The following is a 26,464-nucleotide window of genomic DNA, read 5'->3' as shown; positions in this document are numbered from 1 at the left end:
CCCGGCACAGCCAGAAGAGGACTGGCCACCCCTCAGAGCCTGGTTCCTCTCTAGATTCTAAAAGGTTCTGGCTTTTCTAGAGAGTTTATCCTAGCTACCGTGCTTCTACATCTGCATTGCTTGCTGTTTGGGGTTTTAGGCTGGGTTTCTGTACAGCACTTAGTGACATCAGCTGATGTAAAAAGGGCTTTATCAATAAACTTGATAGATTGATCGATCAAACAGGCAAAGCGGCAATATAGGACTAAGATCAAATCCTACTACACCAGCTCTGATGCTTGTCGGATGTGTTAGGGCTTGCAAACGGATGACAAAGGGAAACCCAGCCTTGAGCTGCCCAGTGACGCAAATCTACCAGACGAGTTAAATGCCTTGTATGCTTACTTAGTGGAAAGCAACAGCTGTTCCGGAAGTCTGAGTCTTCACTGACATTTTCAACCTCTCCCTGACCCAGTCTGTAATAAATACATGCAATACTTACTATTGCTCCGTAGCACTCATTCGCACCCAACAGACACACAAATGTCGCAATCACTTTTGCACTACATGCGGTCCTTTCCCACCTGGACAAACGGAACAACTACGTGAGAATGCTGTTCATTTACTACAACTCATCGTTCAACACCATAGAGTTGAGCTTGGTTGGCTCTAACACAGAACCAGCTGTGCGCGTGCGCCATCGTGCATAAATGTATTTTGTTCCCACACACCAAACGCGATCACGACACGCAGGTTAAAATATCAAAACAAACTCTGAACCAATTATATTAATTTGGGGACAGGTCGAAAAGCATTAAACATTTATGGCAATTTAGCTAGTTTGCACTTGCTAGCTAATTTGTCCTATTTAGCTAGCTTGCTGTTGCTAGCTAATTTGTCCTGGGATATAAACATTGAGTTGTTATTTTACCTGAAATGCACAAGGTCCTCTACACCACCAATTAATCCACACAAAACGGTAAACCGAATCGTTTCTAGTTCTCTCTTCCTTCCAGGCTTTTTCTTCTCTTGACTTTATAATGCGATTGGCAACTTTCATAAATTAGGTGATACCGCCACTAACCTCGTTCGTCTTCAGTCACCCACATGTGTATAACCAATGAGGAGGTGGCACGTGGGTACGTGGGTAGATGGGAGAAGCAGGACTTGCAGTGCGATCTGTGTCAGAAATAGAACCGACTTCTATTTTAGCCCTTGGCAATGCAGACGCTCGTTGGTGCGCGCGAGCAGTGTGGGTGCAATAATTTAATAATATAGACTTCTAAATTTATTTTACAATGCTCGCAACGAGAGTGGTGTAGTCCGCCTGTAAACTAGGGACCCTGGGACTGAACACACTCCCTCTGCAACTGGATCCTGGACTTCCTGAAGGGACACCCCCAGATGGTGAGGGTAGGCAACAACAGATCTACCACGCTGACCCTCAATACGGCGGCCCCTCAGTGGTGTGTGCTTAGTGCCCTCCTGTACTCCCTGTTCACCCACGACTGTGTGTGTGCACACAACTCCATCACCATCATTAAGTTTGCCAATGACATGACGGTGGTCGGCCTGGACAACAACGGTGGTAGGCAGGACAACAACCTCTCTGTCAACGTCAGACAAAGGAGCTGATCGTGGACTACAGGAATGGAGGGCTGAGCATGCCCCCATTTACATCGACGAGGCTGTAGGGTCGAGAGCTTTAAGTTCCTCTGTGTCCACATCACTAAGGACCTATACTACATGGCCAAAAGTATGTGGACACCCCTTCAAATTAGTGGATTCGGCTATTTCAGCCACACCCATTGTTGACAGGTGAATAAAATCAAGGACACAACCAAGCGATCTCTATAGAAATCATTGGCAGTAGAATGGCCTTACTGAAGAGCTCAGTGACTCTCAACATAGGATGCACATTTCCAACAAGTCAGTTCGTCAAATTTCTGCCCTGCTAGAGCCACCCCGGTCAATTGTCTCTCCTCGGTTGCAACACTCACGAACGAATTCCAAAGTGCCTCTGGAAGCAACGTCAGCATAAGAACTGTTTGTCAGGAGCATCATGAAATGTGTTTCCATGGCTGAGCAGCCGCACACAAGCCTAAGATCACCATGCGTCGGGTGGTGTAAAGCTTGCCACCATTGGACTTTGGAGCAGTGGAAACTCGTTCTCTGGCAGTCCAACGGATTAATCTGGGTTGGACGGATGCCAGGAAAACGTAACTGTAAAGTTTGGTGGAAGAGGAATAATGGTCTGGAGCCGTTTATCATGGTTCCTTAGTTCCAGTGAAGGGAAATCTTAACGCTACAGCATACAATGACATTCTAGATAATTCTGTGCTTCCAACTTTGTGACAACAGTTTGGGGAAGGCCCTTTCCAGTTTCAGCATTACAATACCCCCGTGCACAAAGTGGGGTCCATACAGAAATGGTTTGTCGAGCTAGGCGTGGATGAACTTAACTGGCCTGCACAGAGCCCTGACCTCAACCACATTGAACACCTTTGGGATGAATTGGAACGCTGACTGCAAGCCAGGCCTAATCGCCCAACATCAGTGGCCAACCTCAATAATACTCGTGATTGAATGGAAGCAAGTCCCCGCAGCAATGTTCCAACATCTAGTGGAAAGCCTTCCCAGAAGAGTGAAGGCTGTTATAGCAGCAAAGTGGGGACCAACTCTATATTAATGCCCATGATTTTAAAATGAGATGATTTACGAGAGTCCACACATACTTTTGGCCACATACTTTTGGCCATATAGTGTATCATGGTCCAAACACACAAACACAGTCGTGAAGAGGGCAGGACAACACTTCTTTCCCCTCAAGAGGCTGAAAAGATTTGGGCGCTCAGATCCTCCAAAGGTTCTACAGCTACACCATTGAGAGCATCTTGACTGGTTGCATCACAGTTTGGCATCCGCTTGACATCCAACCACAAGGCGCTACAGAGGATAGTGCGTACAGCCCAGTACAAGCTCCCTGCCATCCAGGACCTATATACTAGGCGGTGTCAGAGGAAGGCCCACAAAATTGTCAAAGACTCCAGCACCCATGTCATAGACTGTTCTCTCTGCTACCGCACGGCAAGCGGTACCAGAGCACCAAGTGTGGGACCAAAAGGCTCCTGAACAGCTTTTACCCCCAAGCCATAAGACTGCTGAACAGTTAATCAAATGGCTACCCAGACTATTTACATTAACACCCTTTTTTGGTTGTGCTGGCTCTATGCACTCCCACTGGACTCTACCCACACACCCACCCACTAGACTCTACCCACACACCCACTCATACTACACTGACACCCCAACACACACTACACTGACACCCCAACACATCACAGTTTCTGTTAGCCGGTAATAGACGGCTTTTGTCCGATAAAAACAGATCTAGAGGCAGTATGCATTTTAAAAACAAACATATACTGCATTCTTTGAAACCTGAACTTATTAATATGATACATGTTATTCAATCCCCACACTGCTCAGGCGTGTCAACGATCGTCTGCATAGCCAGGTGCTAAAATAGAACTTGGTTATTTGAGCGTCTGCGTTTGGTTCTATTTGTGATGCTTAATGCGCTGCAAGTTACGCATCTCCCACCTCATCAATGATTTTTAAGAGACCCAATGTGGGTGACTGAAAGATGAACTGAGGTCCACACTGGTGGTGGTAATGCACCTTAAAGTTGGTTGACAACCACCATATAAACTCCAAAGAAGTAGCCTGAAGGAGGAGAGATTACTAGAAACTGACTTGGTTTACCCTTTTATCTGTGGATTAATTGTCAGAGTAGAGAACCTTGTGCATTTCAGGTATAATAACAACCCAATGTTTATATCCCAGGACAAATGACCTAGCAACAGCAAACTAGCTAGCTAAATTGCCATAGATGTTAAATGCTTTTCAACCTGTCCCCAAATGAATATAGTTGGTTCAGAGTTTGTTTTGCTATTTCAACCTGTGTATCCTGATCGCGACTGGTGTGGTTGGACAAAATCAACATGTGCGCGATGGCGCAACGTATCTTATTAGATCTCCTCTCTTTCTAAATTTCTAACAGATATTTTCATATCGGTCGCATAAAACTGCTTGCATGTGAAAACACTTTTGACGATGGTGTTTTCCCACTAATTGCATTATGGAACAAACATTCTGCCTTGTGCGCATTGCTGTGCTTACATTGTGAATAATAATATTTTATCAACATTTTATGACAAATACATTTTTATTTGATTTTGAAGTTAGCTTGGCATTATTAGCGAGTTAGCTTGGGGTTGCTATCGAGTTAGCGCGGGGTTGCTAGCGAGTTAGCGCGGGGTTGCTAGCGAGTTAGCGCGGGGTTGCTAGCAGAGTTAGCGCGGGGTTGCTAGCAAAGTTAGCGCGGGGTTGCTAGCAAAGTTAGCGTGGGGTTAGTAGCAAGTTAGATGGAGTTCTCTAATGTAGAGAATCAAATAATCTGTAGGGACTGAATGGCATGGAGGAGGATAACATGCACCAGTAGTTCCGCTGTTTGGGTTCTCATCACTGATTATTTAGACGTGGAGACTTACTGGAACTCCCAATTTCTAACACGTATAGACCCAGAACGAAATCAGAGATTACTAGCTAGCTGTTGCCATTTAGTTAGCTTGAGGTTGCAAGCTAGTTAGCTGTGGTTTGCTAGCTAGATCACTGTGTTTTATTTAATTTAAAGTCAATGTAACGTTACCACACCATATGAATCATGACAATGCCGACTGAGGTGAAAGGAGCAGAATAACAAATGAATCAGGTATGAGGTCACAAGGGGTGTAGTGCTGCGGGAACACAGAGGAATGCACTCTTCTTTCAATTTGAAAATACTGGTAAAACTATTTCTGAAAGTTCTGATAAATTCTACTTAATTACCACAAACAAATCCATGAAATACAATAGAATGACAAACCAAATAAATATGTATAGCATGTAGGCAAAGAGGTATGTAAATGGTGGTTTCTTCCCTGTCTTCTCTCTGGTGGTGCCGAGAATGATGAAGAACTGTAGGCTACGTGTGTGCACTGGGGAGGCCCGTGGAAGCTTGACCACTTTTGCCAATCAGAACATTGAAAATAATCTAAATGAACTTTAACTGCCTTGATGTCCATAAAACTGCACGGACCCCCTCTTATGCAATGCGACACCATTCTGCAGAGGACACCCAAACCAAACCAGAGTGGCCACCGCAAAGCCCAAGGAGCCTGACCCTCTCTGGAAGTTCCTGTAGCCCTGCTTGGTATAATTAGCTTATACTGGCTATTGGTTGAGACGCAGGGCATGTTCTGGGGCGGCAGGTAGCCTAGTGGTTAGAGCGTTGGACTAGTAACTGGAAGATTGCAAGATCGAATCCCAGAGCTGATGAGGTAAAAATCTGTCTTTCTGCCCCTGAACAAGGCAGTTAACCCACTGTTCCTAGGCCGTCATTGAAAATAAGAATGTGTTCTTATTAACTGACTTGCCTGGTTAAATAAAGGTTAAATAAAAAATACACTACGCTGTAAGATATACAATGAAATGCCTACTTGCAGCTCAAGCTCTCCTCTCAGACAGTGCAATGATATTATATATATATATATATATCTCTCTGTATTTACATTAGGCTATACCCTACCAATAGCTACTGTCACCACGTAAGCCTATACTGTAAATGATTGTCGTTTGTTCCTGAACTGGCCGGATGACAGAGCTGTCCTTCAGCACCACAATTTGGTTCAACCTCTATAACATCATTGTGCAATTCTAGGGATGTCCTTCAGCACCAGGAAGGGCACTCCAATCTCTTAAAATAACCATTATCAAGATCTGCTTCCTACATCTAATAGCCCCACTCATCACTTATTATTATTACTATAAATAGAAGATTATCACTTCTCACAATGGTGCTGGTTTAGTAAAGTTAGATCAAAGCTGAATCAATGTATCCAAGATCACATAACGATTACTGAGTATTTTACATAACAGAACCAAATATAATAGCATAGTAGGCCTGCTATTTTACACCAAAAATACCTAATTTCTAGTGAGATTTTAGGATGGTTAGCTGAAGCTGAATAGTCAAAAAAAATTATCATGCGCCAAAACTCAACATAGTGGACCACTAGGAAGGATATATGCTTTGATTGAAACTAAATAGAAGAAAGGCTAATAGTTAAAACCATCTGTCCTCATTTGCTCATGAAACAGTCATTCAAGAAGCTCTAAATGCCTGCTGCCATGAAACTGACTGAGATCAGATGATTTGCATGCAGATGCAGTTTGGACATTTCACTTGTGAAGAATGATCATTTATGACAGTGATGGCCTATTTTGAAATGAGGAATACCTACCTTGGTGTTTGAAGGTATTAAAGAAAACATTTATTGAGACAATAGATCTGTGTGGGCATAGTCAGACATTGCAATTGGAGGATGCATTTTATGCATATTCTATCATGATAGGCTATTCAATAGGCTACATCTGTCAGTACAAACTTTGATTGAGGAAATTATGATTTACATTTGAGTAATTTAGCAGACCTTATCCAGAGCCACTTACAGTAGTGAGGTCATACCTTTTTCATACTGGTCCTCCGTGGGAAACAAACCCACAACCGTGGCTTTGCAAGTGCCATGCTCTACCAACAGAGCCACACAGAACATTTAAATGTTATTAAAAAATAAATAGCACTACTATTAAATAAAAAAAAGTTAATCAAAAATAAAATATACGATATTACAGAGAACAAGTTAATTATCTCCCATCTTGGAAAATATTTGTAATGTTGTGCTTCTTGTTCACGAAATTCATGCTGATGTTGGGTTTTTGAGCTAGCGCCCAATTGATTCCCATTCACTCCATGAAGGAGTGCTCTCCTTGTTGTAGAATGCACAGCGTGGCCCATTGACAATGCATCGGTAACGTAAACAATGGCCGTTAATTTGATTCCAATGGAGTTTCCCTATCTCCCACAAAGTAGATCTGCTCTGGGTTGCTAACTAGTTAGCTGCGGTTGCTAGCATGGTAGCTGTGATTGCTAGCGAGTTAGCTGTAGTTTCCTAGCCGCTTCAGGTTTGTTCATTTCCAACACAGCCATAATATGGAGTCTGAATGTACAAAAGGATACTTGCAGAAGGTCTCCATGACTACAGGTAGGTCCAGGTTCAGGAAGCCGAAGCGAGGAGCAAAGTTGGTCAGACTGACTGAGGAGGACAGGACAGGCATTAAGACAGACAGACAGGCATTAAGACAGACAGACAGGCAGACAGAGTTATGGTTAGTTGGTCAGACAGTAGGGACAATAACACACACTGACCTGCATATTGGAGGTGAGGAGGGTACCCCACAAACAGCATCTGTGTATTGGGTGGATGGGTAAGACGGATCAACCTGGTCTGGTTCTCCAGTGAAGGTGTGACACAGACACTGGGTGAGTGTGTGTCTGGGTCTGTGTCAAGATGTGTGTGTGTGAGGCAGTCTGCGTTGCTGCGACACACACGGCTGCCAGACAGCATCTTACGAGCCGGGAGACACGCATACTGAAACACAACCAGCAGTTAGTCCAATATCTGTGTGTGTGTGTGTGTGTGTGTGTGTGTGTGTGTGTGTGTGTGTAGGGCTGTACCCCACCCTCAAACCCTGGCTCGACCGAGAGTCGTTTGTTCTTTCAACCAATCGGTCAACATTTTGAAACGTGTATTTTGCCATATATAGACACACCCTGTGTTTGATTAAATTAACTCTATGCACTGAGCTGGTCTGATGCTTTAAGCACTGTGTGATTAGATTAACTCTATGCACTGAGCTGGTCTGATGCTTTAAGCACTGTGTGATTAAATTAGCTCTATGCACTGAGCTGGTCTGATGCTTTAAGCACTGTGTGATTAGATTAACTCTATGCACTGAGCTGGTCTGATGCTTTAAGCACTGTGTGATTAAATTAAGTCTATGCACTGAGCTGTTCTGATGCTTTAAGCACTGTGTGATTAGATTAACTCTATGCACTGAGCTGTTCTGATGCTTTAAGCACTGTGTGATTAAATTAACTGATTAAATAATTAAGACATGGAGCCTGAGATGAAGATAAGCAGAAAATAAAATCTGGACCATCCATCGTCCTGCCTTTACGCTCGTTAAGTTACTAGTAATAGGCTACACCATGGGTCAGCAAGCTCTTCCATCAGCAACTGTATCTTATCATTTCTAGCGACCTGCGTGCCAGTTATGATTTTCATGGAACAGTATTATTTCAACTATAATAACATCTTTGTCAAAATCACTGTCGTGGTTAAGCTAAATTAAATCTAAATGAAAATGATAAATGTAAAAGCTAAAATGTATAATTTGAGCTAACCTTTTTCCTAACCTTCCAATCGGCTCATTCATCCCCCTCCTCTCCCCTGTAACTATTCCCCAGGTCGTCGTTGTAAATGAGAATGTGTTCTCAGTCAACTTACCTGGAAAAACAGAGATAAATAAAAGTATAAAATAAAGACCAAATTCTCCAAACCTGCTACGCAAGAGTACATTCCAGTCATAGCTGTAGTCCACCAAGTGAGAACCCTATGCATGGTCTATATTATCACCTATAGTCTAGCTAAATAAAGGTTCAATTATTACTATTATTTCTTTTAAATCACCTATAGTCCAACAAGCAGCATAGTGGCTATAAATACAGTGCCTTGCGAAAGTATTCGGCCCCCTTGAACTTTGCGACCTTTTGCCACATTTCAGGCTTCAAACATAAAGATATAAAACTGTCTCTTTTTTTGTGAAGAATCACAAAAAACATTTTTTCCCATTCCTCCTTGCAAAACAGCTCGAGCTCAGTGAGGTTGGATGGAGAGCATTTGTGAACAGCAGTTTTCAGTTCTTTCCACAGATTCTCGATTGGATTCAGATCTGGACTTTGACTTGGCCATTCTAACACCTGGATATGATTATTTTTTAACCATTCCATTGTAGATTTTGCTTTATGTTTTGGATCATTGTCTTGTTGGAAGACAAATCTCCGTCCCAGTCTCAGGTCTTTTGCAGACTCCATCAGGTTTTCTTCCAGAATGGTCCTGTATTTGGCTCCATCCATCTTCCCATCAATTTTAACCATCTTCCCTGTCCCTGCTGAAGAAAAGCAGGCCCAAACCATGATGCTGCCACCACCATGTTTGACAGTGGGGATGGTGTGTTCAGCTGTGTTGCTTTTACGCCAAACATAACGTTTTGCATTGTTGCCAAAAAGTTCAATTTTGGTTTCATCTGACCAGAGCACCTTCTTCCACATGTTTGGTGTGTCTCCCAGGTGGCTTGTGGCAAACTTTAAACAACACTTTTTATGGATATCGTTAAGAAATGGCTGTCTTCTTGCCACTCTTCCATAAAGGCCAGATTTGTGCAATATACAACTGATTGTTGTCCTATGGACAGAGTCTCCCACCTCAGCTGTAGATCTCTGCAGTTCATCCAGAGTGATCATGGGCCTCTTGGCTGCATTTCTGATTAGTCTTCTCCTTGTATGATCTGAAAGTTTAGAGGGACGGCCAGGTCTTGGTAGATTTGCATTGGTCTGATACTCCTTCCATTTCAATATTATCGCTTGCACAGTGCTCCTTGGGATGTTTAAAGCTTGGGAAATCTTTTTGTATCCAAATCCGGCTTTAAACTTCTTCACAACAGTATCTCGGACCTGCCTGGTGTGTTCCTTGTTCTTCATGATGCTCTCTGCGCTTTTAACGGACCTCTGAGACTATCACAGTGCAGGTGCATTTATACGGAGACTTGATTACACACAGGTGGATTGTATTTATCATCATTAGTTATTTAGGCCAACATTGGATCATTTAGAGATTCTCATTGAACTTCTGGAGAGAGTTTGCTGCACTGAAAGTAAAGGGGCTGAATAATTTTGCACGCCCAATTTTTCAGTTTTTGATTTGTTAAAAAAGTTTGAAATATCCAATAAATGTCGTTCCACTTCATGATTGTGTCCCACTTGTTGTTGATTCTTCACAAAAAAATACAGTTTTATATCTTTATGTTTGAAGCCTGAAATGTGGCACAAGGTCGCAAAGTTCAAGGGGGCCGAATACTTTTGCAAGGCACTGTATCTATATTATCAGTATTTATATTATTATCAATATTATCATTATCTATATTATCATATATATTATTATTATCTATATTACTATCTATATTATTATCATTATCAATATTATCATTATCTATATTACTATCTATATTATTATTATCAATATTATGATTTATCTTATGATTATTATCTGTATTATCATCATCATCATCATCACTGCATTGTTGGGAAAGAGCGCTCAAGGTAAGACTTTCATTGTACTGTTTTAAACCTGCTATATCCTGTGCCCTAACCCTGTGCACGTGATGAATAAACTTTGAAAAGGCCAGATTTTTTATAATAATAATGAATTATAATGACAAAGTATAATTAATCATCTGAAAAGTGTTTTTCCCGCAATTGCATTAAGAATTGTTGTGCATTGACGGCTTCAGGCCTGGAAGTATGTGATTTTAGGGGCAAGGCCTTTTGCCCTTCTAGAGGTGCCCAATCTACTAGGGAATCCAGGCCTTCTGCGAGGGCACCGAGCCATTAACAAATAGCCAATTAAAATGATTCAAAACCGAAAAACTCCAGATATTTTGTTAAGACAAATGTATAGCCTATCATTGGGCTTACTTGATAGCTACCTACACAAATAGCTAGCTAGAACAAAGTGTTAATAAGATATTCATTTAAAAGGATTACCTACAGGTGTAGGTTATATGCATATTGGCTACAGCCTCATGTCCACACCGATGCTGACATGAGGGAGGCACCAGAAAATATACTTTAAAAATATAAAGTATATATACAAAAGTATGTGGACACCAGTTCAAATTCATGGATTTGGCCAGTTCAGCCACACCCGTTGCTGACAGGTGTATAAAATTGAGCACACAGCCAAGAAAGCTCCATAGACAAACAGTGACAGTAGAATGGCCTTACTGAAGAGCTCGGTGACTTTCAAAGTGGCACCGTCATAGGATGCCCCGTTTCTAACAAGTCAGTTCGTCAAATTTCTGCCCTGCTAGAGATGCCCCGGTCAACTGTAAGTGCTGTTATTGTGAAGTGGAAACATCTAGGAGCAACAACTGCTCAGCCGTGAAGTGGTAGGACACACAAGCTCACAGAATGGGACCGCCGAGTGCTGAAGGGCGTAGAGCGTAAAAAACGCCTGTCCTCAGCTGCAACACTCACTACCAAGATCCAAACTGCATCTGGAAGCAACGTCTGCACAATAACTGTTCGTCAGGAGCTTCATGAAATGGGTTTCCATGGCCAGCAATGCCAAGCATCGGCTGAAGTGGTGTAAAGCTCGCCACCAATGGACTCTAGAGCAGTGGAAGCACGTTCTTTGGAGTGATGAATCACGCTTCACCACATCAGGCAGTCTGACGGACGAATCTGGGTTTGGAGGATGCCAGGAGAATGCTACCTGCCCAAATGCAGAGTGCCAACTGTAAAGTTTGGTGGAGGAGGAATAATGGTCTGGGTCTGTTTTTCATGGTTCAGACTAGGCCCCTTAGTTCCAATGAAAGGAAATCTTAACGCTACAGCATACAATGACATTCTAGATGATTCTGACTTCCACCTTTATGACAACAGTTTGGGGAAGGCCCTTTCCTGTTTCAGCATGACAATACCCCGGAGACAAAGTGAGGTCCATACAGAAATGGTTTGTTAAGATCAGTGTGGAAGAATTTGACTGGCCTGCAGAGCCCTGACCTCAATCCCATCGAACACCTTTCGGATGAATTTGAACGCCGACTGCGAGCCAGGTCTAATTGCCCAACATCAGGGCCTGACCTCATTAATGCTCGTGGCTAAATGGAAGCAAGTCCCCGCAGCAATGTTCCAACAAGCCTTACCAGAAGAGTGGATTTTGGAATGAGATGTTCGACGAGCAGGTGTCTACATACTTTTGGTCATGTAGTGTATATTGGCTAAATGCCAGTTATGATTGACTAATATAAATGTAGGATAATTTTAATATCGACATAGGCCTACTCGAGGCACGGTTCGTTCTGATAGGAGAGAAAGGTCAGTGCCTGTTGCAACATCCCCCACCTTGCGATTTGAGTGGAGGCAGTCAGCATTTTGAAGCTATGTAACAATACACGCAATTGTTTGAAACATTTTATGCATGTCTTACCTTGTTTCAAAAAGCCAAAATCCGACCATAGAAATTGTGGGAATAATACTGAACAAAAAATATTAAAGCAACATGCGACAATTTAAAAGATTTTACTGAGTTACAGTTTATATAAGGAAATCAGTCAATTGAAATAAATTCATTAGGCACTAACCTATGGATTTCACATGACTGGGCAGGGGTGCACCGGGTGGGCCTGGAAGGGCATAGGCCCACCCTCTTGGGAGCCAGGCCTAGCCAATCAGAATGAGTTTTTCCCCACAAAAGGGCTTTAATACAGACAGAAATACTCCTCAGTTTCATCAACTATCCGGGTGGCTGGTCTCACACAATCCCGCAGGTGAAGAAGCCAGAGGTCCTGGGCTGTTGTGGTTACACGTGGTCTGCGGTTGTGAGGCCCGGTTGGACGCACTGCCAAATTCTCTAAAACGACGGTGGAGCCGGCCTATAGAGAAATTAACATTAAATTATCTGGCAACAGCTCTGAGGGACATTCCTGCAGTCAGCATGCCAAAGGCAACCTCCCTCAAAAGTTGAGACATCTTTGCACATTTTAGAGAGTGGCCTTTTATTGTCCCTAGCACAAGGTGCATCTGTGATAATGATCATGCTGTTTAATCAGCTTCTTGATATACCACACCTGTCAGGTGGATGGATTATCTTGGCAAAGGAGAAATGCTCAGTAACAGGGATGTAAACAAATTTGTGCACAAAAGTTGAGTGAAATAATATTTTTGTGCATACATTTCTGGGGACTTTTAATTCAGCTCATGAAACATGAGGCCAATACATTACATGTTGCGTTTATATTTTTGTTCAGTATATATAAACACTTCCTCATTGGCCATTGAAACCAGCATTTATCTCATGTTCTATTGGTTTTCAAATCAACGTTTTTTTTCATTGTCCAGTAGCCAAAGGCATTACTACCCAGTCATATTATCAACCTTAGATCTACCCTCTTCCTACATTTCTAATGAATATTTTCATCTCTGTCACATGAAACTGCTCGTATGTGCATTGCGCTCTTGAGAACAGTGTTTTCAGGATAATTGCATTTCGGAACATTCGCACGTAGCCTACTGCCGTGTGCGCATTTCTGCGCTTATAATGTGAAGAAATAATAGTTTATCAACATGTTAAGCTAAACGTTCTGATCTGTACTATTAGCCTCATTGCTCCTGAAAGTCTTTTTGATGTGCAGTGGTTGTATGAATTAAAAAAAAATCTATTGTCCCACAACTGTCCCAGAGTCTGTTTGGAATATTTATTTCTTGCATAGAACAAGCTGACCAGTAGAATAGGTCAACTTTATTAGGCCTACTACAGGGGATGGAAGATTGACATAGGATAGTGACTTTGCTGTTTGAGAAAAAGTAAATGTGGTAACATATATAATAATATTGAATAATACAGTAAATTCTCTTCAAAGCCTCAGAATTTAATAAGGACGCACACAGGTGCATTAGTGATGTGCAGTTGGCAAACGATTCTTCTTTTTTTAACAACTATTTTTAATGACTCGAGAGTCATGATTTGTTTTTCTGAGCGACTCGTTCATTTTAGTCTTTCGTTTGACCTGCTAGTGCTGGCTCCAATGAGTCCTACAGCAGGATTAATACATGCTCCTAGTGATGGGAAGTTAAGGTTAGGAAAAGGGTTTGGGTTAGCTTAAATGCACACGATTGTCAAGAGAAAACTGATTACTACTCTTTGCTCTGGGCAAAGGACGAACACAGTTCACCAGAACCCTGCTGAAATGTTAGTCAAACGCAGGAATAGCAAAGGTGCAACCGGTACAGCCCAGTTCGGTTAGTCACAACATCCTGTTTCAAATCAGACCAGAAGAAGTTAAGCAAGACATGGTCATACATCTTGTTGAGCCCAAGATGGCCTGCCATACTACCATCGTGAGCCAACCTCTATCTCTTGTTGAAGTGCAATTGGAATGACAATTTGAGATACACTGGGACAATCGTCCTGCCCAGAAGTGTTGCTAGAACGCCATTTCCTCATTAGAACACCATCTCTGTCAAAGAATCCCCCCACGAACTTCATCAAACTCCTTCTCTGGCCATATCTTAGCAGAAAAAGGGGAGAGGGAAACATATTTACTAGACATTGAAGTGTCAGCTGTAGGGAGCCTCTCTTCCTTCAGCGGTTCTACAAACTCGCTCACCTTTGGGGTTTGCAAAGGAGAGGTCAACTCAGGAGGTTTACTGAAATCAGGATCACCCATAAACGTCTCAGACAGATCGACCATGGTGGGATCGCTGACATCCTCAACACTAGACTTGCTCCCGGTGGCTTTCTTAGACATGGCGCGTGTAACGGCACATGCTGGAATCACGTTAGTAGAGGTCGGCCGATTAATAAGGGACAATTTCAAGTTTTCATAACAACCGGTAATCGGCATTTTTGGACACCGTTTATGGATGATTATATTGCATTCCAGAAGGAAACTGCGTGGCAGGCTGACCACCTGATACGCGAGTGCAGCAAGGAGCCAAGGTAAGTTGCTAGCTAGCATTAAACTAATCTTATAAAAAACAATACACATTCACTAGTTAACTACACATAGTTGATGAAATTACTAGGTTAACTAGCTTGTCCTGCGTTGCATATAATCAATGCGGTGCCTGTTAATTTATCATCGAATCACAGCCTACTTCAACTTCGCGTCCGTGAAAAAAGCACAATCGTTGCACGAATGTACCTAACCATAAACATCCAATGCCTTTCTTAAAATCAGAAGTATATATTTTTAAACCTGCATATTTAGTTAAAATAAATTCATGTTAGCAGGCAAATGATTCTGAGCTATTATCCACTGTAAAAAAACACTGCTATTGCTTTTGAATATGTTGTTGACCTAAAATTTTAAATGTAGAGATTCAGATGATTTAGTGTTGAGGATTAACTAGGGAAATTGTGTCACTTCTCTTGCATTCATTGCATGCAGTCAGGGTATATGCAGCAGTTTGGGCCAACTGGCTCTTTGCGAACTAATTTGCCAGAATTTTACATAATTATGACATAACATTGAAGGTTGTACAATGTAACAGCAATATTTAGACTGATGGGATGCCACCCATTAGATAAAATACGGAACGGTTCCGTATTTCACTGAAAGAATAAACGTTTTGTTTTCGAAACGATAGGTCATTAATATGGTCAAATCCGGAAACTGAGGCTTGTATTTCTGTGTGTTTATTATAACTAAGTCTATGATTTGATATTTGATAGAGCAGTCTGACTGAGCAGTGGTAGGCAGCAGCAGGATCGTAAGCGTTCATTCAAACTTTACTGCATTTGCCAGCAGCTCTTAGGAATGTTTGATGTACAGGGCTGTTTATGACTTATGACAAGCCTATCAACTCCTGAGATTAGGCTGGCAATACTAAAGTGCCTATTAGAACATCCAATAGTCCAAGATATATGAAATGCAAATGGTATAAGAGAGAACTAGTCGACACGTCATAATTCCTATTATAACTGCAACCTAATATTTCTTTGATGGGAATGTTGTAGAACTGGGGATATTGAACCACCAGCTTTCATATGTTCTGAGCACGGAACTTAACCTCTTGAACCTATAGGGGCGCTGTGTCATTATTGGATAAAAAGACGTGCCCGTTTTAAGCGCAATATTTTGTCACGAAAAGATGCTCGACTATGCATGGAATTGACAGCCTTGGAAAGACACAACTCTGACGTCTCCAAAACTGCAAAGATATTATCTGTGCGTGCCCCAGAACTAATGCAACAGGCGAAACCAAGATGATGTTTCATACAGGAAATGCCCCGGATTCTGAAGGCGCTGTGTTCCAATGTCTCCTTATATGGCTGTGAATGCGCCAGGAATGAGCCTGCGCTTTCTGTATATTCCCCGAGGTGTCTGCAGCATTGTGACGTGTTTGTAGGCATATCATTGGAAGATTGACCATAAGAGACTACATTTACCTGGTGTCCCGCCCGGTGTCCTGTGTGCGTAATCAGTAAGTCCATGCGCGTTCCATTTCTTCAGAATTGAAAGTAAACTGCCACGATGGATTTTATCGTCGATAGATATGTGAAAAACACCTTGAGGATTGATTCTAAACATCGTTTGCCATGTTTCTGTCGATATTATGGAGTTAATTTGGAAAAAAGTTCGCGTTTTAATGACTTTTTTTTTTTCAATTTTTTTGTTTCCGGAGTGATTAGTCGAATAATATTTTTTTGTAAAAACGGAACATTTGCTATCTAACAGAGTCTCCTCATTGAAAACATCTGAAGTTCTTCAAAGGTAAATTATTTTATTTGAATGCTTTTATGGTTTTTTGTGGAAAATGTTGCATGCTGAATGCTAGGCTTAATGCAATGCTAGGCTATCAATACTCTTACACAAATGCTTGTTTAGCTATGGTTCAAAAGCATATTTTGAAAATCTGAGATGACAGTGTTGTTAACAAAAGGCTAAGCTTGAGAGCAAATAGATTAATTTCATTTCATTAGCCATTTTCATGAATAGTTAACGTTGTGTTATGCTAATGAGCTTGCTGATAGATTTACACAATCCTGGATACAGGGTTTTTTTCATAGCTAAACGTGATGCAGAAAACGGAGCGATTTGTCCTAAACAAATAATCTTTCAGGAAAAACTGAACATTTGCTATCTGAGAGTCTCCTCATTGAAAACATCTGAAGTTCTTCAAAGGTAAATTATTTTATTTGAATGCTTTTCTGTTTTTTTATGTAAATGTTGCCAGCTGAATGCTAATGCTAAATGCTACGCTAAATGCTACGTTAGCCATCAATACTGTTACACAAATGCTTGTTTTGCAATGGTTGAGAAGCATATTTTGAAAATCTGAGATGACAGTGTTGTTAACAAAAGGCTAAGCTTGAGAGCTAGCATATTTATTTCATTTCATTTGCGATTTTCATGAATAGTTAACGTTGCGTTATGGTAATGAGCTTGAGTCTGTATTCACGATCCCGGATCCGGGATGGGGAGATCAGAAAGGTTAAACGTTAACTTTTTTACATGGCACATATTGCACTTTTACTTTCTTCTCCAACACTGTTTTTGCATTATTTAAACCAAATTGAGCATGTTTCATTATTTATTTCAGACTAAATTGATTTTATTTATATATTATATTAAGTTCAAATAAAACTGTTCATTGTTCATTCAGTATTGTTGTAATTGTCATTACAAATAAATAAATATTCAAATAATAAATATCCAGACGATTTTTTTTTTTTTTAAATATACAAATATATATATATATATATATATATATATTTTTACAATGAATTAATAAAATTAGCCGATTTTGGTCCTCCAATAAATCGGTTTCGGCGTTGAAAAATCATAAACAGTCGACACGCTAGGGTTCTGATAACCCATCAAGTTCCTCTACTCTGGGTTTCTTACAAACAACAAGATTTGACACGAACTTCCCTCCAGCCAAATCGTTTCCGAAAATGAATGAGACCCCCCCTTCACTGTTAGAAAATGACTGATACCTTGCAGTAGGAGGTGACTTATCTTGATTGCTTTTTGCGTAGGGATAACTACTGGGTGCCTTGTTACGTGAAAGTAGTTTTGTGTGTCAACACAAACTCATCTGCAAGAACTGCAGCTCTCTCGCAATTTTTTAACTACTTGAGAAGTATGAGTGTCTTTAAATCCTCAAGGTCCTTGACCTCTTGAGAACACCAAACACTGATCAAAAAGACATGCTAATTCTCTTGCGAACTCAACGTGGCTTTGTGATTGTTTTTCATAATTTACGGAACAATTGTCTGTAAACCTCTGACTCGTAACTGCAAAGGATAGCAAGTTTAACAGTGTCATAATCTGAAATTTGGCCAAGAGCTAAAGCAGATTCCACTTTCTGAACTTTTTCCACAAGAACACTTTGGAGGACGTGGCAATCCGCTCAAACACTAAAATATACATCCACCTCCTTCTCCATGAAAGGCAGTACAAGCCAGCTGTTCTGATCAAGATCAAACTCTGTTGAGGGTGCAGGATGGCCTGACTGGATTCAGAGTGCTTCCAGATCTATCTCTTTAAATCGAAAGGCATGTGAATGTTCTTCTTGTTCTAGTGTGGCTGCACGTTTCCTTTCCTTGTGCTCCAGTTCTAGTTTCTGTTGTTTCCATTTTGCCTTTAGTTCTCTCTCTCTCAGTTGCACATCTATGAGGTATACTCTACCACCCATAGGACCCTTTCCATCATCAACCCTCTATGGGGTGTACTCTACCACCTGTAGAACCCTTTCCATCCTCCTCCCTCTATGGGGTATACTCTACCACCTGTAGAACCCTTTCCATCATCCTCCCTCTATGGGGTATACTCTACCACCTGTAGAACCCTTTCCATCATCCTCCCTCTATGGGGTGTACTCTACCACCTGTAGAACCCTTTCCATCATCCTCCCTCTATGGGGTGTACTCTACCACCTGTAGAACCCTTTCCATCATCCTCCCTCTATGGGGTGTACTCTACCACCTGTAGAACCCTTTCCATCATCCTCCCTCTATGGGGTGTACTCTACCACCTGTAGAACCCTTTCCATCATCCTTCCTCTATGGGGTATACTCTACCACCTGTATAACCCTTTCCATCATCCTCCCTCTATGGGGTGTACTCTACCACCTGTAGAACCCTTTCCATCCTCCTCCCTCTATGGGGTATACTCTACCACCTGTAGAACCCTTTCCATCCTCCTCCCTCTATGGGGTATACTCTACCACCTGTAGAACCCTTTCCATCCTCCTCCCTCTATGGGGTGTACTCTACCACCTGTAGAACCCTTTCCATCATCCTTCCTCTATGGGGTGTACTCTACCACCTGTAGAACCCTTTCCATCATCCTTCCTCTATGGAAGGATGTCCTCCTACACCAAAGCAGTAAAGACTAACTCCTTGACTACTGCTTTCTAGTCAGCACCTGCAACTTTGATATCATAATGCTTTGCAATGACAAGCAGATTCACCTTCATACATTTATCAAGCATCTCCCATGTAGTTTTTCACAAATGCTTCCAACTTAAAGTCCATGTTTTGTTTTATTTTCTAAGTGTTTATGCAAGATGATTCTACCCGTCTTGTAACCAACCCCTCAAGGTGGATGTCAGTGACAAACTCGACCACAAAAGTGTATTTTGAACACTCAAATATCTGAGCACAGCAGAGCTTCAGAGTAGGTGATTAGAGATATTAACATACTAAATGGGAAACAATTCCCGGATGAGCCCCCATTTTGTTACGTTCCCCAACAAGAAAACCAAATAATGTCACTCAAACAGAAGGGGGAAATAATAAAGAGTCACTGACAAACCAAAACTAAACAGGTGGGGTTCTAGGAGGGGTTCTGAAAGACACTCATACAGTTGACTAGTAGCAACAACTGGAACTTAAGACACCCACCATGAGAGCCCACTAAATTTGCCCACTAAGAGGCAAACAAAATAATAACCCATACCAACTTAAAGACAGGAAGCAAACCAAAAAGGTGGAGCAAAACAAAAAACAGGGAAGATCAGATATAGGATTGTTTTTCTAGAAATCAAATAGGAGCCAACTAAAGATGTTGACCCTCCACCTCTCTCAAGGAAACTGGAGCACTGGGCCAGCCAATAGAAACCTGTGATAGCACAGGTGAAACACCTTCTGACTAAAGAGATGGACAAGCCAGTACAGGTGAAACACCTACTGACTAAAGAGATGGACAAGCCAGTACAGGTGTAACACCTACTGACTAAAGAGATGGACAAGCCAGTACAGGTGAAACCCCCTACTGACTAAAGAGATGGACAAGCCAGTACAGGTGAAACACCTACTGACTAAAGAGATGGACAAGCCAGTACAGGTGTAACACCTACTGACTAAAGAGATGGACAAGCCAGTACAGGTGAAACCCCCTACTGACTAAAGAGATGGACAAGCCAGTACAGGTGTAACACCTACTGACTAAAGAGATGGACAAGCCAGTACAGGTGTAACACCTACTGACTAAAGAGATGGACAAGCCAGTACAGGTGAAACCCCTACTGACTAAAGAGATGGACAAGCCAGTACAGGTGTAACACCTACTGACTAAAGAGATGGACAAGCCAGTACAGGTGTAACACCTTCTGACTAAAGAGATGGACAAGCCAGTACAGGTGAAACACCTACTGACTAAAGAGATGGACAAGCCAGTACAGGTGTAACACCTACTGACTAAAGAGATGGACAAGCCAGTACAGGTGTAACACCTTCTGACTAAAGAGATGGACAAGCCAGTACAGGTGTAACACCTACTGACTAAAGAGATGGACAAGCCAGTACAGGTGTAACACCTACTGACTACATAGATGGACAAGCCAGTACAGGTGTAACACCTACTGACTAAAGAGATGGACAAGCCAGTACAGGTGTAACACCTACTGACTAAAGAGATGGACAAGCCAGTACAGGTGTAACACCTACTGACTAAAGAGATGGACAAGCCAGTACAGGTGTAACACCTACTGACTAAAGAGATGGACAAGCCAGTACAGGTGAAACCCCCTACTGACTAAAGAGATGGACAAGCCAGTACAGGTGTAACACCTACTGACTAAAGAGATGGACAAGCCAGTACAGGTGAAACACCTACTGACTAAAGAGATGGACAAGCCAGTACAGGTGAAACACCTACTGACTAAAGAGATGGACAAGCCAGTACAGGTGAAACACCTACTGACTAAAGAGATGGACAAGCCAGTACAGGTGTAACACCTACTGACTAAAGAGATGGACAAGCCAGTACAGGTGTAACACCTACTGACTACATAGATGGACAAGCCAGTACAGGTGTAACACCTACTGACTAAAGAGATGGACAAGCCAGTACAGGTGTAACACCTACTGACTAAAGAGATGGACAAGCCAGTACAGGTGTAACACCTACTGACTAAAGAGATGGACAAGCCAGTACAGGTGTAACACCTACTGACTAAAGAGATGGACAAGCCAGTACAGGTGAAACACCTACTGACTAAAGAGATGGACAAGCCAGTACAGGTGTAACACCTACTGACTAAAGAGATGGACAAGCCAGTACAGGTGAAACACCTACTGACTAAAGAGATGGACAAGCCAGTACAGGTGAAACACCTACTGACTAAAGAGATGGACAAGCCAGTACAGGTGTAACACCTACTGACTAAAGAGATGGACAAGCCAGTACAGGTGTAACACCTACTGACTTAAGAGATGGACAAGCCAGTACAGGTGTAACACCTACTGACTAAAGAGATGGACAAGCCAGTACAGGTGTAACACCTTCTGACTAAAGAGATGGACAAGCCAGTACAGGTGTAACACCTACTGACTAAAGAGATGAACAAGCCAGTACAGGTGTAACACCTTCTGACTAAAGAGATGGACAAGCCAGTACAGGTGTAACACCTACTGACTAAAGAGATGGACAAGCCAGTACAGGTGAAACACCTACTGACTAAAGAGATGGACAAGCCAGTACAGGTGTAACACCTTCTGACTAAAGAGATGGACAAGCCAGTACAGGTGTAACACCTACTGACTAAAGAGATGAACAAGCCAGTACAGGTGTAACACCTACTGACTAAAGAGATGGACAAGCCAGTACAGGTGTAACACCTACTGACTAAAGAGATGGACAAGCCAGTACAGGTGTAACACCTACTGACTAAAGAGATGGACAAGCCAGTACAGGTGTAACACCTACTGACTAAAGAGATGGACAAGCCAGTACAGGTGTAACACCTACTGACTAAAGAGATGGACAAGCCAGTACAGGTGTAACACCTTCTGACTAAAGAGATGAACAAGCCAGTACAGGTGTAACACCTACTGACTAAAGAGATGGACAAGCCAGTACAGGTGTAACACCTACTGACTAAAGAGATGAACAAGCCAGTACAGGTGTAACACCTACTGACTAAAGAGATGGACAAGCCAGTACAGGTGTAACACCTTCTGACTAAAGAGATGGACAAGCCAGTACAGGTGTAACACCTACTGACTAAAGAGATGGACAAGCCAGTACAGGTGTAACACCTACTGACTAAAGAGATGGACAAGCCAGTACAGGTGAAACACCTACTGACTAAAGAGATGGACAAGCCAGTACAGGTGAAACACCTACTGACTAAAGAGATGGACAAGCCAGTACAGGTGAAACACCTACTGACTAAAGAGATGGACAAGCCAGTACAGGTGTAACACCTACTGACTAAAGAGATGGACAAGCCAGTACAGGTGTAACACCTACTGACTTAAGAGATGGACAAGCCAGTACAGGTGTAACACCTACTGACTAAAGAGATGGACAAGCCAGTACAGGTGTAACACCTTCTGACTAAAGAGATGGACAAGCCAGTACAGGTGTAACACCTACTGACTAAAGAGATGAACAAGCCAGTACAGGTGTAACACCTTCTGACTAAAGAGATGGACAAGCCAGTACAGGTGTAACACCTACTGACTAAAGAGATGGACAAGCCAGTACAGGTGAAACACCTACTGACTAAAGAGATGGACAAGCCAGTACAGGTGTAACACCTTCTGACTAAAGAGATGGACAAGCCAGTACAGGTGTAACACCTACTGACTAAAGAGATGAACAAGCCAGTACAGGTGTAACACCTACTGACTAAAGAGATGGACAAGCCAGTACAGGTGTAACACCTACTGACTAAAGAGATGGACAAGCCAGTACAGGTGTAACACCTACTGACTAAAGAGATGGACAAGCCAGTACAGGTGTAACACCTTCTGACTAAAGAGATGAACAAGCCAGTACAGGTGTAACACCTACTGACTAAAGAGATGGACAAGCCAGTACAGGTGTAACACCTACTGACTAAAGAGATGGACAAGCCAGTACAGGTGTAACACCTACTGACTAAAGAGATGGACAAGCCAGTACAGGTGTAACACCTTCTGACTAAAGAGATGAACAAGCCAGTACAGGTGTAACACCTACTGACTAAAGAGATGGACAAGCCAGTACAGGTGTAACACCTACTGACTAAAGAGATGAACAAGCCAGTACAGGTGTAACACCTACTGACTAAAGAGATGGACAAGCCAGTACAGGTGTAACACCTTCTGACTAAAGAGATGGACAAGCCAGTACAGGTGTAACACCTACTGACTAAAGAGATGGACAAGCCAGTACAGGTGTAACACCTACTGACTAAAGAGATGGACAAGCCAGTACAGGTGTAACACCTACTGACTAAAGAGATGGACAAGCCAGTACAGGTGAAACACCTACTGACTAAAGAGATGGACAAGCCAGTACAGGTGTAACACCTACTGACTAAAGAGATGGACAAGCCAGTACAGGTGAAACACCTACTGACTAAAGAGATGGACAAGCCAGTACAGGTGTAACACCTACTGACTAAAGAGATGAACAAGCCAGTACAGGTGTAACACCTTCTGACTAAAGAGATGGACAAGCCAGTACAGGTGTAACACCTACTGACTAAAGAGATGGTCAAGCCAGTACAGGTGTAACACCTACTGACTAAAGAGATGGACAAGCCAGTACAGGTGTAACACCTTCTGACTAAAGAGATGGACAAGCCAGTACAGGTGTAACACCTACTGACTAAAGAGATGGTCAAGCCAGCACATTTACTGACTAATGAGGTGACACCAATCGGTGTGCTAAAGGTCAAACCTCAAAACATAAATGGAAAAACCAAAACCTGTAAGAGAAGGGAGTTATAATATTATATTCTGCCCAAGGGCACAACGGCAACTTTGGCAGCAAGGAATGGATTTGGATTTTATTGCGGAAACGACCTCTCCAGAATCCTAATGACAGAAAACCGTTGCAGTGACGGGACTTTAACCCCTACAGACATCCCCTGATGGACATATTTATACATTTTGGTGCATGTCAGGTAGCCGAGGTCTACCTCTGTGTGTAATCAGGCCAGGTAGCCGAGGTCTACCTCTGTGTGTAATCAGGCCAGGTAGCCGAGGTCTTACCTCTGTGTGTAATCAGGCCAGGTAGCCGAGGTCTACCTCTGTGTGTAATCAGGCCAGGTAGCCGAGGTCTACCTCTGTGTGTAATCAGGCCAGGTAGCCGAGGTCTACCTCTGTGTGTAATCAGGCCAGGTAGCCGAGGTCTACCTCTGTGTGTAATCAGGCCAGGTAGCCGAGGTCTACCTCTGTGTGTAATCAGGCCAGGTAGCCGAGGTCTACCTCTGTGTGTAATCAGGCCAGGTAGCCGAGGTCTACCTCTGTGTGTAATCAGGCCAGGTAGCCGAGGTCTACCTATGTGTGTAATCAGGCCAGGTAGCCGAGGTCTACCTCTGTGTGTAATCAGGCCAGGTAGCCGAGGTCTACCTCTGTGTGTAATCAGGCCAGGTAGCCGAGGTCTACCTCTGTGTGTAATCAGGCCAGGTAGCCGAGGTCTTACCTCTGTGTGTAATCAGGCCAGGTAGCCGAGGTCTACCTCTGTGTGTAATCAGGCCAGGTAGCCGAGGTCTACCTCTGTGTGTAATCAGGCCAGGTAGCCGAGGTCTACCTATGTGTGTAATCAGGCCAGGTAGCCGAGGTCTACCTATGTGTGTAATCAGGCCAGGTAGCCGAGGTCTACCTCTGTGTGTAATCAGGCCAGGTAGCCGAGGTCTACCTCTGTGTGTAATCAGGCCAGGTAGCCGAGGTCTACCTCTGTGTGTAATCAGGCCAGGTAGCCGAGGTCTACCTCTGTGTGTAATCAGGCCAGGTAGCCGAGGTCTACCTCTGTGTGTAATCAGGCCAGGTAGCCGAGGTCTACCTCTGTGTGTAATCAGGCCAGGTAGCCGAGGTCTACCTCTGTGTGTAATCAGGCCAGGTAGCCGAGGTCTACCTCTGTGTGTAATCAGGCCAGGTAGCCGAGGTCTACCTCTATGTGTTACACCCAGCAGCATTGCCGTTCTTGACACAAACCGGTGCACCTGGCACCTACTACCAAACCCAGTTCAAAGGCACTTCAATATTTTGTCTTGCCCATTCATCCTCTGAATGACACACATACACAATCCATGTCTCAATTATCTCTAAGCTTAAAAATGATTATTTAACCTGCCTCCTCCCGTTCATCTACACTGATTGAAATGGATTTAACAAGTGACATCAATAAGGGATCATAGCTTCCACCTGGTCAGTCTGTCATGGAAAAAGCAGGGTTTCATAATGTTTTGTACTCAGTGTATGTAATGGAGAATTGATAGACTACCAATCAAAGGGTAAACAATTCACACAATGAACTTATGAAATAATGAATGAGCACGAATTGGCGGGAGAACGTGCATTCTGGAGCCCCGCCTTCTGAGTCTTAATCCCGTTCCTATTGGACTGTACCATACCTGCAGCCTCCTCAAAGGATTTGTCTACTGAGAGGGGAACGGCTCAAACTGGTGTCACATATATTTGCGACCGCTCGACAAACAGGCTATCAACCAAACAATCGACCAGTCAACTAAATGGGGTCAGCCTTATGTGTGTGTCTGTTTGTGTGTCTCACCTCCTTCTCCTGTAGTTTGGTGTAGGAGAAGCAAAGATCAGTCAGACTGTTGTTACTGCAGCATTCTATGGAAGTATCCAACCTCCTGTAAACTACAGGGAGAGATCAGTCAGACTGCTGTTACTGCAGGATTCTATAGAAGTATCCAACCTCCTGTAAACTACAGGGAGAGATCAGACTGTTGTTACTGCAGCATTCTATAGAAGTATCCAACCTCCTGTAAACTACAGGGAGAGATCAGACTGTTGTTACTGCAGCATTCTATGGATGTATCCAACCTCCTGTAAACTACAGGGAGAGATCAGACTGTTGTTACTGCATCATTCTATAGAAGTATCCAAACTCCTGTAAACTACAGGGAGAGATCAGTCAGACTGCTGTTACTGCAGCATTCTATAAAAGTATCCAACCTCCTGTAAACTACAGGGAGAGATCAGACTGTTGTTACTGCAGCATTCTATGGAAGTATCCAACCTCCTGTAAACTACAGGGAGAGATCAGACTGTTGTTACTGCAGCATTCTATAGAAGTATCCAACCTCCTGTAAACTACAGGGAGAGATCAGACTGTTGTTACTGCAGCATTCTATAGAAGTATCGAACCTCCTGTAAACTACAGGGAGAGATCAGACTGTTGTCACTGCAGCATTCTATAGAAGTATCCAACCTCCTGTAAACTACAGGGAGAGATCAGACTGTTGTTACTGCAGCATTCTATAGAAGTATCCAACCTCCTGTAAAC

General features: G+C 42.7%; 1 protein-coding gene across 3 annotated transcripts in view; it reads right to left on the bottom strand.

Moving 5' to 3' along the window:
- Positions 1 to 26,464, bottom strand: part of mbtps2 (membrane-bound transcription factor peptidase, site 2) — a 113,898-nt gene that overhangs the window by 12,281 nt on the left and 75,153 nt on the right. The window contains exons 8-10 of one of the 3 annotated variants that reach the window (XM_036945614.2): positions 25,724 to 25,815; positions 7,289 to 7,511; positions 7,100 to 7,175 (exon numbers count right to left, since the gene is read on the bottom strand). In XM_036945614.2, the coding sequence (XP_036801509.1) occupies positions 7,100 to 7,175; positions 7,289 to 7,511; positions 25,724 to 25,815 (391 nt within the window). Of the gene's footprint in view, positions 1 to 7,099; positions 7,176 to 7,288; positions 7,512 to 25,723; positions 25,816 to 26,088; positions 26,208 to 26,344; position 26,464 lie in introns of those variants that run through there. The other 2 variants (XM_090199215.1, XM_090199216.1) reach the window with 2 other exon arrangements.

The sequence above is a fragment of the Oncorhynchus mykiss genome, chromosome 15, assembly GCF_057628025.1.
Source record: "Oncorhynchus mykiss isolate SJ-2025 chromosome 15, ASM5762802v1, whole genome shotgun sequence".
Taxonomy (NCBI): domain Eukaryota; kingdom Metazoa; phylum Chordata; class Actinopteri; order Salmoniformes; family Salmonidae; genus Oncorhynchus; species Oncorhynchus mykiss.
This window is presented reverse-complemented; position numbering and strand designations above follow the sequence as displayed.